Here is an 11,295-nt window from a genome sequence, read left to right as displayed (position 1 = left end):
ACACGGATCAGTCGTCCTGGTCCCTTTGCAGAAAAAACTGCCCCAAAGCATGATGTTTCCACCCCCATGCTTCACAGTAGGTATGGTGTTCTTTGGATGCAACTCAGCATTCTTTGTCCTCCAAACACAACGAGTTGAGTTTTTACCAAAAAGTTCTATTTTGGTTTCATCTGACCATATGACATTCTCCCAATCCTCTTCTGGATCATCCAAATGCACTCTAGCAAACTTCAGACGGGCCTGGACATGTACTGGCTTAAGCAGGGGGACACGTCTGGCACTGCAGGATTTGAGTCCCTGGCGGCGTAGTGTGTTACTGATGGTAGGCTTTGTTACTTTGGTCCCAGCTCTCTGCAGGTCATTCACTAGGTCCCCCGTGTGGTTCTGGGATTTTTGCTCACCGTTCTTGTGATCATTTTGACCCCCACAGGGTGAGATCTTGCGTGGAGCCCCAGATCGAGGGAGATTATCAGTGGTCTTGTATGTCTTCCATTTCCTAATAATTGCTCCCACAGTTGATTTCTTCAAACCAAGCTGCTTACCTATTGCAGATTCAGTCTTCCCAGCCTGGTGCATGTCTACAATTTTGTTTCTGGTGTCCTTTGACAGCTCTTTGGTCTTGGCCATAGTGGAGTTTGGAGTGTGACTGTTTGAGGTTGTGGACAGGTGTCTTCTATACTGATAACAAGTTCAAACAGGTGCCATTAATACAGGTAACGAGTGGAGGACAGAGGAGCCTCTTAAAGAAGAAGTTACAGGTCTGTGAGAGCCAGAAATCTTGCTTGTTTGTAGGTGACCAAATACTTATTTTCCACCATAATTTGCAAATAAATTCATAAAAATCCTACAATGTGATTTTCTGGATTTTTTTCTCTCAATTTGTCTGTCATAGTTGACGTGTACCTATGATGAAATTACAGGCCTCTCTCATCTTTTAAGTGGGAGAACTTGCACAATTGGTGGCTGACTAAATACTTGTTTTCCCCACTGTATGAATTTGAGTTTCATTTTGTCTAACCACATGTTGCACCACTCGGTACCTCTTCACCCCTGACCAGAACCTTCTCATCCGGTTCTGTTTCTGTCCAGCAAAGCCTGTAGATTCTGGATGTTAATTCTGATCTTACATGAGAAACTGGGCATTCCGATTTACATGAAAAGATTTAAACAACAAAAACACTTTGGATATGGACATCAACCAGAGCATGAATGATACTCAGATCCACCTGACTGACGTATCGCTCCTACACTACCAATGGAACCATCTCCTGGAATATATTGACGCAGCTACAGCAGGCAATACTTTGAGGGGAGTTGTAAGTCGTGGGAGTGTGTGTGAAGTTGAACTGCCACCAATTTATCTGGAAGGAGGACATTTTAACAACCCAAACAGGAAAAGTTTCCCCATCAACATTTGTCCCCACAAGGCTACTCTGTCAGTGCTGGAACCAGCTAAAGACAATCTTTGGACTGTTTCTATCTTTGGACTGATTTTCATTTTTCTATTTACTGTGTTGAACATGGAGTACAGGAGGACTACCGGGCAGCTGAATTGTACATACAAACTACAAAGACTACATTTGTAGTCCATTTTCTGTGTCCCTTTGTCACCTCTTCTTTGACTTCTATGATGTTGTGTAGTAATGGTGTTTGGCATTAAACTCTCATTTTAATAGACTGAAGCCTTGTCCGTAGTTTCCTTTTAATCCTCTAGGTGGCGTTCAAGTTGCTTGAACACGAGAAATATGGTCTGCATCTGTTTTGATTGGTCAAATCTGATGCCCGTTTCTGCATCCTGGCTGTGGCATTTCTGCATATTAAAGCGATAGGTCACCTAAACTTACAATTAAGTTTTAATAATTTTCCTACCTGATGTTTGTCTTGATACAAGCAGATGTGTTTCTTTTAGACATTTCTTTGTCACCAGACAAATTATACAAATGTTGAAATAAATTATACGTATATTGTCTTGCTCTTTTATTGACAATACTGACAAAACACTGTAAATACAAAAAGGACGATGGATGATGAAAAACATTTGTTTTATTAAAGAGGCAGTTGGCGTGAGAAACAATGTTGTCTAGATACAATTGCGTGTTTGGTCTAGTTACATGAAGCATGGTAAATCTCTAATGTCTGTTTAATCCGATATATGATGCTATGTTAGGAAATATTGATCTGAAACTGCAGCTGTACCAAGGAGGGTGCAGCCCATTATGATGGTCCTGGTCGGTCCTCATGCTACGTTCTATTTAATTTCTCGTACGTAAATCCGTGTGCAAACCACGTCGTCTGCCCCAAAGGTCTGAAAAAGAAGGGAGAGGGAAAAACACTCCAATTATATCAACACAAGTGTTTCTTGCTGTTGTAGATCAGTGTTTGAACCTTCAGATAAGAACACAGGACGATTTTATGTTAATCTCAAATACGACAACTGGTGTCAGAAGTGGGATAAAAAAAATATTTATTGTTCAAACTCTCATTGTGATAGAATGGAAGACTGCTTTAGCACACAACTGGCTGAGATTTCCTGTCCAAAGACTTTAGTCATTTTGGCACGTGGCAGCTGCTACAGTATCAGTGAATGAATGGGGGAAATGATAGAGCTGTGTGGGTGGCGGAGGCGCATCGAGCCCCAAAGATTTATGGTACTTTCAGAGGTGCAGCAAGACTGCAACCGAACTTGTGTCAGCACCACAGATCATCATTACCCCAGCAGCCAGGGAGGGAGGGAGGAAAGTAAGTATCATTCGGGTTTAAAGAATGGCGTTAAGATGGGGCCATCTGCCGTGTGCAGCGAGTGTCCAGGGAGACATTAACGTGTGATGCGTCAGGGACCATTGGCGTTTTCCAACACAACATGATCAATGAGGCACATTATTGCGAGCAGGAGCAGGCAGACAGCCAGTAGCATTTAACCCCCCTCCACACACACACACACCTCTCTGGCGGTAAAGGCCTGCACTGGAGAAGGAAAAGCCCCCCTCTTACCTAGGGGATACTCTTCAGTACAACAGCATGGTAGATAAGAGTTCAGTGTGTCAGTCAGGAACACATGCAGTATCAGAATAACTGAAGGCACATTCCCTGCTGCCCGTCCTATTAAACTAAACTAGCCCCCCGAGATTTCGCCAAGCTAATGAACCCATCCTGGACTCCATCCGTCTTCCATCACTGGAGACAGTAAAGCCAGAACATACGGTCTTCATTACTTTCTTTCCCCCAACCCCCTCCCCCCCTCCCTCAACCCTCTCCTCCCCTCCATCCTTCCTTCCCCCCTCCTTGAAAGCTTCATTTCTTCATCTGCTCATAGATGCTTTGACATGAGCCACCTGCATTTCCGTTTTACTGGCCAGGTCCAGATTCCTTTGTCAGCGGAAGGAGAGCAGGCTTGTTTTAGTGGAGGATGAGGTGCTGCCCATTAGCTCCCTGGAGTTAATAAACAAATAGTTCACGGGTGACGTAGTCTGAAATGTAGATCCATTGATGATGGAAAAAACTCTAACTTAGCCTGTGAGTACAACATTCTGGAGGTATGTGGGGGATCAACCTTTCAAGAGGTTTGTGTTTCGATTTGTGGGACCTGGGAAGAAGTGTATCGTGGCACCTTGTTTGTCATCAATAGGTTTTGCCGCATATGGATGGGCAGATGCAGTGCATTGGTGGCTTTCTCCATATTGCGGTAATTCAATAAGAAAAAGTCATGGTTCCCACCTTTGAGACCCTACCAAGTTGAGCATTTGTTGACAACACCACGCCATAGCGAAAAGTATTTTCCTCCACAATAAAACACAAGATGATGTGTGCCTAGCGGGAAATATGTTTGACTTTTTAAAAAACACACGTGTCTCACTGACCTCTCCCTCTTTACCAATATTGGCCCAAAATCTGAGCCAACCTCATGATCCCATCTTTAAACAATCAGACAGTTGTCCAACAACAGCCTCACAGACCTATCATATGGCTTATCAGTTCAATATGCACAGAACTACAAACCCTTGAGTTGAAACACACACATTTCATGTTTGCTCAAAGCATCTCCTGTTGCAAAGTCCAAGCATGCTATCCAGAAAGGAGTCCCTTACTTAGAGGTTTTCCCCTTGATTTCCCTCTGGGCTTTGTAAGAGTCAATAAAGAGGTTATCCTCATCACTTATAAACTGGAATCTAAGGTTATTGGCGCCATTTATTGTTGTCAATCTGGTCTATAAAATTAAAACAGGCCAGAAGTTTACAGAAAGCACATTTTTCTTTTTAATATGAAAGTCAGTGTCGTGAAGTCATCAAGAAGTGTTTTGGACGGATGTAAGGACCTGGTGTGAGGAGCTTAACAACATGCGTATGTTTGTGCAGTATAATATCAGCCAGTAGCAATACATCACAGAGAAAGCTTTGAAATCCCTTAGGAACCCTTTCAGAGGTGTTCATAACAGTGACAATAGTTTCTGAGTTGGGCTGTGCAGAGCTAAATTCATCATATGGAGTGCTCTGGTGGAAAAGCTTATCTTAGCTTATACCTACAGTATAATCTCTTGGGGCATAGTATGAGTTGCAGGCCTACTCTCTCTTGGGTTCAGAATGAAGTGTTATCACTAACAGTGTGGGGTACCAGTGCACCAAGTCTGGACCCAACAGGACGCCGCTTCTACCCCCAAGCCAATCGACCGCTAAATAGCTAATCGAATGGCTACCCAGACTACCTGCATTGACCCATTTTTTATGTTTTGCACCAACTCTCTTGCACTGACTCTATGCACACACACTGGACTCTATCACACACTCACACATACTTACACTGACACCCCAACACACACATACACACACACACTTTCACACTCACCACATACAGTGAGGGAAAAAAGTATTTGATCCCCTGCTGATTTTGTACGTTTGCCCACTGACAAAGACATGATTAGTCTATAATTTTAATGGTAGGTTTATTTGAACAGTGTGAGACAGAATAACAACAAAAAAATCCAGAAAAACGCATGTCAAAAGTTTTATGAATTGATTTGCATTTTAATGATGGAAATAAGTATTTGACCCCTCTGCAAAACATGACTTAGTACTTGGTGGCAAAACCCTTGTTGGCAATCACAGAGGTCAGACATTTCTTGTAGTTGGCCACCAGGTTTGCACACATCTCAGGAGGGATTTTGTCCCACTCCTCTTCGCAGATCTTCTCCAAGTCATTAAGGTTTCGAGGCTGACGTTTGGCAACTCGAACCTTCAGCTCCCTCCACAGATTTTCTATGGGATTAAGGTCTGGAGACTGGCTAGGCCACTCCAGGACCTTAATGTGCTTCTTCTTGAGCCACTCCTTTGTTGCCTTGGCTGTGTGTTTTGGGTCATTGTCATGCTGGAATACCAATCCACGACCCATTTTCAATGCCCTGACTGAGGGAAGGAGGTTCTCACCCAAGATTTGACGGTACATGGCCCTGTCTATCGTCCCTTTGATGCGGTGAAGTTGTCCTGTCCCCTTAGCAGAAAAACACCCCCAAAGCATAATGTTTCCACCTCCATGTTTGACAGTGGGGATGGTGTTCTTGGGGTCATAGGCAGCATTCCTCCTCCTCCAAACACGGCGAGTTGAGTTGATGCCAAAGAGCTCGATTTTAGTCTCATCTGACCACAACACTTTCACCCAGTTCTCCTCTGAATCATTCAGATGTTCATTGGCAAACTTCAGACGGGCCTGTATATGTGCTTTCTTGAGCAGGGGGATCTTGCGGGCGCTGCAGGATTTCAGTCCTTCACGGCGTAGTGTGTTACCAATTGTTTTCTTGGTGACTATGGTCCCAGCTGCCTTGAGATCATTGACAAGATCCTCCCATGTAGTTCTGGGCTGATTCCTCACCGTTCTCATGATCATTGCAACTCCACGAGGTGAGATCTTGCATGGAGCCCCAGGCCGAGGGAGATTGACAGTTCTTTTGTGTTTCTTCCATTTGCGAATAATCGCACCAACTGTTGTCACCTTCTCACCAAGCTGCTTGGCGATGGTCTTGTAGCCCATTCCAGCCTTGTGTAGGTCTACAATCTTGTCCCTGACATCCTTGGAGAGCTCTTTGGTCTTGGCCATGGTGGAGAGTTTGGAATCTGATTGATTGATTGCTTCTGTGGACAGGTGTCTTTTATACAGGTAACAAACTGAGATTAGGAGCACTCCCTTTAAGAGTGTGCTCCTAATCTCAGCTCGTTACCTGTATAAAAGACACCTGGGAGCCAGAAATCTTTCTGATTGAGAGGGGGTCAAATACTTATTTCCCTCATTAAAATGCAAATCAATTTATAACATTTTTGACATGCATTTTTCTGGATTTTTTTGTTGTTATTCTGTCTCTCACTGTTCAAATAAACCTACCATTAAAATCTACACCTGTTTACGAAGCATGTGACAAATAATATTTGATCTGTATACATTCTAACATGAACGTCATAAAACTAATTTGATAGACACATTTGAGATCTTTGAATGAATTCTTTGTGAAAGGAACAATCTATATTTTCAGTATACAAATAGATCAAACTGAGGGGGGCCTGACATGACAGCCTTGCCTACTACCTTTCTCTAGTCCCAAACTTGTTGGTATTGATCCTCACCAGTATGAGTTCATCTCCCCTCAGCTCTCTGGTCCAGAAGGTTCTTGGGCAGTTGCCATCCAGGAGAGTCTGCCTGCAGTACATTTTGCTCTCAGTCTCCCATGTGACCAGGCTCTGTTGATAGTGAAAATGAAGAGGGTCCATGTCAATACAGCCATGTACTTTCCTGTCCTGGCCATCTTTACCTTTACATTGTATAGGGGCAGACTACCTTTACATTGTATGTGGGCAGAAACTACCTTTATATTGTATGGGGGCAGACTACCTTTACATTGTATAGGGGCAGAGACTACCTTTACATTGTATGGGGGCAGAGGCTACCTTTACATTGTATGGGGGCAGAGACTACCTTTACATTGTATAGGGGCAAAGACTACCTTTACATGGTATGGTATGGTATGGGGGCAGAGACTACCTTTACATTGTATGGGGGCAGAGACTACCTTTACATTGTATGGGGGCAGAGACTACCTTTACATTGTATAGGGGCAGAGACTACCTTTACATTGTATGGGGGCAGAGACTACCTTTACATTGTATGGGGGCAGACCACCTTTACATTGTATAGGGGCAGAGACTACCTTTACATTGTATGAGGGCAGACTACCTTTACATTGTATAGGGGCAGAGACTACCTTTACATTGTATGGGGGCAGACTACCTTTACATTGTATGGGGGCAGAGACTACCTTTACATTGTATAGGGGCAGAGAATACCTTTACATTGTATAGGGGTAGAGACTACCTTTACATTGTATGGGGGCAGAGACTACCTTTACATTGTATAGGGGCAGAGACTACCTTTACATTGTATAGGGGCAGAGACTACCTTTACATTGTATAGGGGCAGAGACTACCTTTACATTGTATAGGGGCAGAGACTACCTTTACATTGTATGGGGGCAGAGACTACCTTTACATTGTATAAGGGTAGAGACATTACCTTTACATTCTATAAGGGCAGAGACATTACCTTTACATTGTATTGGGGCAGACACACTCCCTTTACATTGTATTGGGGCAGACTCAGAGACTTTACCTTGCACTTCCTGCCATCTACTGTCTCCTCGTTGAACTCCTGGCCAATGAGGAAGTTGATCTCGGTGGTGCGCACGGTGGTGGAGGTCTTGATGTAGAACTGCTCATCATTCTGCCTGATCTCCACGTGAGGTTTGGACGCCGCGGCGCCAGCGACCTTCCTCAACATAGCATTGACGCCTGTGGGCAAATAACACCTGTCATTACGCTTACTTTAACGGTCATAAGTGCTGCATAACCAATTGCATGTCAGAATGTGTCATTGATCAGTTTTAACTTTGTCAGGTTACGGCAACTGACTGGACACAACCATGACATGCCACTGGGTTGAACCCATGTTGACAATACGGCTTCACAGGGCTACCGTTTGACTTTTACTGACATCTGGTATGTCATGTTAGCAGATTTCATAAGATCCTCATCTCCCATTTCTTTAATTCAAGGATGAGTACAGTTACATTTCTGTCTCCTCCTGGCGCCATTAATAGGAGAAGGAAAATCATGAATTCCACTTGCAAAGGTGTAGGTGGTGCTTATTTACAAGAGGAATGAATAGTGGCAGTGTTACCTATTTGTGGCAAAGTCATGGTAGACTGAAAGTTATTGGAGTGAGAGAAGATATCAATAGTGCGCTGTAGTATTCAGGTTTTTATATACAGAGTTCTCAAGGCAAGCAACCGCAAATGAGATGGTTATCAGCAGATGTTGCAAATATGGGGGGACGCTATGACAAGGTGATGAAAACAAGGAATGCTGGAGTCATTAGCTTTGTTTAGCTCTCCTGCAGACTGATGGATTCCTCCGAAAAAAAAATTGTGGAGCTATTTGGCTCTTCTGTCCCAGTGTTACAGTACAAACAGTTGGATGAGAAAATGTCTGGCTGTTTCCATTCATTCCCAACATGCATATGTTTTCCGAGCTGCTCTCTCTCTCTTTCTCAAATACTGTATCCTTCAGTACTATGAGTCTGATTGCTCTCATTTAAATTACAATCTGTGTACTTGCGTTTCCCAGAGGAGAGGTCAATCATTCCTCCTTTTTCCTCCTCTCATCTCTTTGTTCCACGATGAAAAAACAAAACAATGGCAACAAAAGCCAAAGTTCTGTCCAAGCCAATATCTAGACCTCAGATTAAGTGAGATCTCAGTGCAGTCACAGGAGACGTATTTGAGAAAACAAACACAGTGAATTGTCTCATCTGTTCCACACCAGCTGGGCTCAACTGTGCAGCATTGGGCTGATCCACCCACACTGCTTTCACTGAAAATATGACTATTCTAAGGCAGGAAGCTACACGCAAGATCAAGCTTACATGCAATAAGTGATTTGTAATATGTATTACATGTGCACCTGGTGTACATTTTCTATTATGTTTTATACATGCCCAACTCAATTTTTTTGTATATGTTTTTGAAAACTGATGTGAAAATGACTTTCGGAATATCAACCCATGACAACATAAAATGCAGCTCAAATGAACAAGGTACATGGCAAAAATACATGATGGAATGATCCTAAAACTGAGGATATAGGCAAAACTCAAAGATGATCAAGATGTGTCACACCCGGTGGCCTTTCCCAATAATTGTTTTCTCAAATATTTCCCCAAATAATAGATCACAGATCAAAATAATGATGGGTTTGGTGGTGAGACACAATAGGGAAACAACAGTTAGGATTTTGAAGTATTTATTCTATCAAATAGCTCTTAATGATAGCAGGTAAGAACTATAGATGTCTTACCAAGGGCTTTGAGTAGTTCGTCAAAATTCTCACTGCTTCTCATTTTCCAAGTGCCTGCGAAATTGGTCATTTTCTTGGGAAGGCTCGGCGTGTACCGGTCTCTCTCTGCCTCTTGATATGCTCTGTCTCCTCTGTTTCTCCTCAGTTCCCTGTCCCACTATCCCTCCCCTACACTCTCCCTTTCACCCTCCCTCCTTTTCTCTCGCTCTCTGTAATAACCCCTCCCAGCATGCTCCGCTCTCTCTCAAGTCCTGAAAGAGTCAGTGAAAAGTCCTCCCCTTAATGACCATTGTAAATGACAGATGGACAGGGGTTCAGGTGGTCCAGTTTCAAGCCTGCAAAATAAATAGGACAAATAGGGCATTTAAATGGAACAACTCCATAGACGAGAACCATGGATGTCACCATCACAGCAATATAATAATGTGTTGAATGCAATTATGGTTTCCAATATAAACGAATATTGTAGTTGTGATAAGATCTAAGATCTTTCTTCGATAAACGATGGGAGTCAATGTCCATCTAAAGATGGGATTCCTAGGGAACCGTCTCTTTGAGGGTGGATATAGACGTTCATCCCATTGACAAGCCCTCTCTCTCCCTGGCTACAGCTAAGGATCAGACTAAACATGCATTCAATTCATCCCAAGCAAGAAACTCACTGAAACAGCCCCCCAACACAGAATGAGAGGCCCCGATAGCTTCACTCACACCCCCTCCCATCACGTCTGATTTGTTCTCTTTCTGATGGCTCTTCATCAATCTCTTTGACAAAGTGGCTTCCAGACAGCGGTGGATAATTAATGTATAGAACAGAGCAGGGAACACTCTGTCATCCCTCCAGGAAGTGTCGCGTTAAAAAGGCTCCCATCTATTTCCCTATGCATGCTAGTCCACCACAGTTTGTCTCATCAATCAATAGATTTGTCTTTAGTCTTTGGGTGGTGTTTTTCTTTGAACACACAGAGAGCGGTAGGGGAAAGAAAAACAGAGATGGTTTGATTTTGTGTTAAGCGTTGAATGAATGATCCTTTCACGAGGTTCGTGATGCAGCTTTGTTTTAGTTTTTTTAGTGAGTGAACTTATTTCATTATTACTATCATGCTGTGAGGGGAAAAATACACATTAAAGGGATAGTTAACTGATTTTCCATTCTTTGATAAACATTTTCTAACTTTGAAAGTACTCTGCTGGTCGTGACGAGACAATCCATAGACATTTGAATGACAAAATATATTTTTTAAATGTATGGGTGACAGTTTAGTCAAGATGTTCATCCCCTCTGAAATCTGTATCACTTTCATATCTGCCTCACTGTTACAGATACGCTAGCCATGTTGCACACTTTGGACTATGAAGTAGTTAACCACACTCTTAAAAAAAGAAAAAAGGTTAAGAACCCAAAAGGGTTATATCACTTGCTTCACCTTTAGGGGCGCAATAGAACCCTTTTTGGTTCTATATAGAACCTTTTTTCCCTAAGACTGTATATTGGATTTAAACTAAATGGACCCTATCCATCTCACCGACCAACTAGCAACAAAGATACATGACCTTGTGTGTCAGAACGTCACCTCCAAATAGACATGCTAAGGCCCCCCAGTCATAAGAACATCTAGGAGACATTAGCCATTCAGAGCAGTGAATCGCATTGTCCTCTCCCAAAATGTCTGCTAGCCCAACGTGGACCCTTTCAAAACCCTGGGGCTTTTTCTACGGACTCCTAAAGGACTATCTTAAAGACCCCCTCCATCATTCTCTTAATGGTAATTTCTCATGCGTAACCTTAGTCATGGCAGAACAACGCAAGGTGAGTCTGCCATCCAATCGGGATGTTTTAATTACCCAAGTTAGTGAAACACTGCCACATAAAACCATCAAAGAAACGTGGGTCGTATTCATTAATGCA

At 42.9% G+C, this 11,295-nt stretch overlaps 1 protein-coding gene across 1 annotated transcript; it reads right to left on the bottom strand.

The window, feature by feature from the left end:
• Nucleotides 1–2,023: 2,023 nt before the first annotated feature.
• Nucleotides 2,024–9,564, bottom strand: LOC121548228 (cellular retinoic acid-binding protein 1). The gene is made up of 4 exons (XM_041859632.2): nt 9,387–9,564; nt 7,645–7,823; nt 6,606–6,719; nt 2,024–2,305 (listed from the first exon to the last, which is right to left on the bottom strand). Exons 1-4 carry the CDS (start codon nt 9,454–9,456, stop codon nt 2,249–2,251), a joined length of 420 nt encoding a protein of 139 aa, XP_041715566.2. The 5' UTR covers nt 9,457–9,564; the 3' UTR covers nt 2,024–2,248.
• Nucleotides 9,565–11,295: the final 1,731 nt, after the last annotated feature.

Source organism: Coregonus clupeaformis, unplaced genomic scaffold (genome assembly GCF_020615455.1).
Source record: "Coregonus clupeaformis isolate EN_2021a unplaced genomic scaffold, ASM2061545v1 scaf1401, whole genome shotgun sequence".
NCBI lineage: Eukaryota > Metazoa > Chordata > Actinopteri > Salmoniformes > Salmonidae > Coregonus > Coregonus clupeaformis.
This window is presented reverse-complemented; position numbering and strand designations above follow the sequence as displayed.

What these genes read in the sequence shown, in the direction of transcription:
- LOC121548228 (XM_041859632.2), bottom strand. Translation starts at nt 9,456, where the DNA reads ATGACCAATTTCGCAGGCACTTGGAAAATGAGAAGCAGTGAGAATTTT. An exon ending in CGAACTACTCAAAGCCCTTG is followed by an intron (nt 7,824 to 9,386) that starts GTAAGACATCTA and finishes ATTTGCCCACAG; the next exon opens with GCGTCAATGCTATGTTGAGG. An exon ending in TAGATGGCAGGAAGTGCAAG is followed by an intron (nt 6,720 to 7,644) that starts GTAAAGTCTCTG and finishes CACTATCAACAG; the next exon opens with AGCCTGGTCACATGGGAGAC.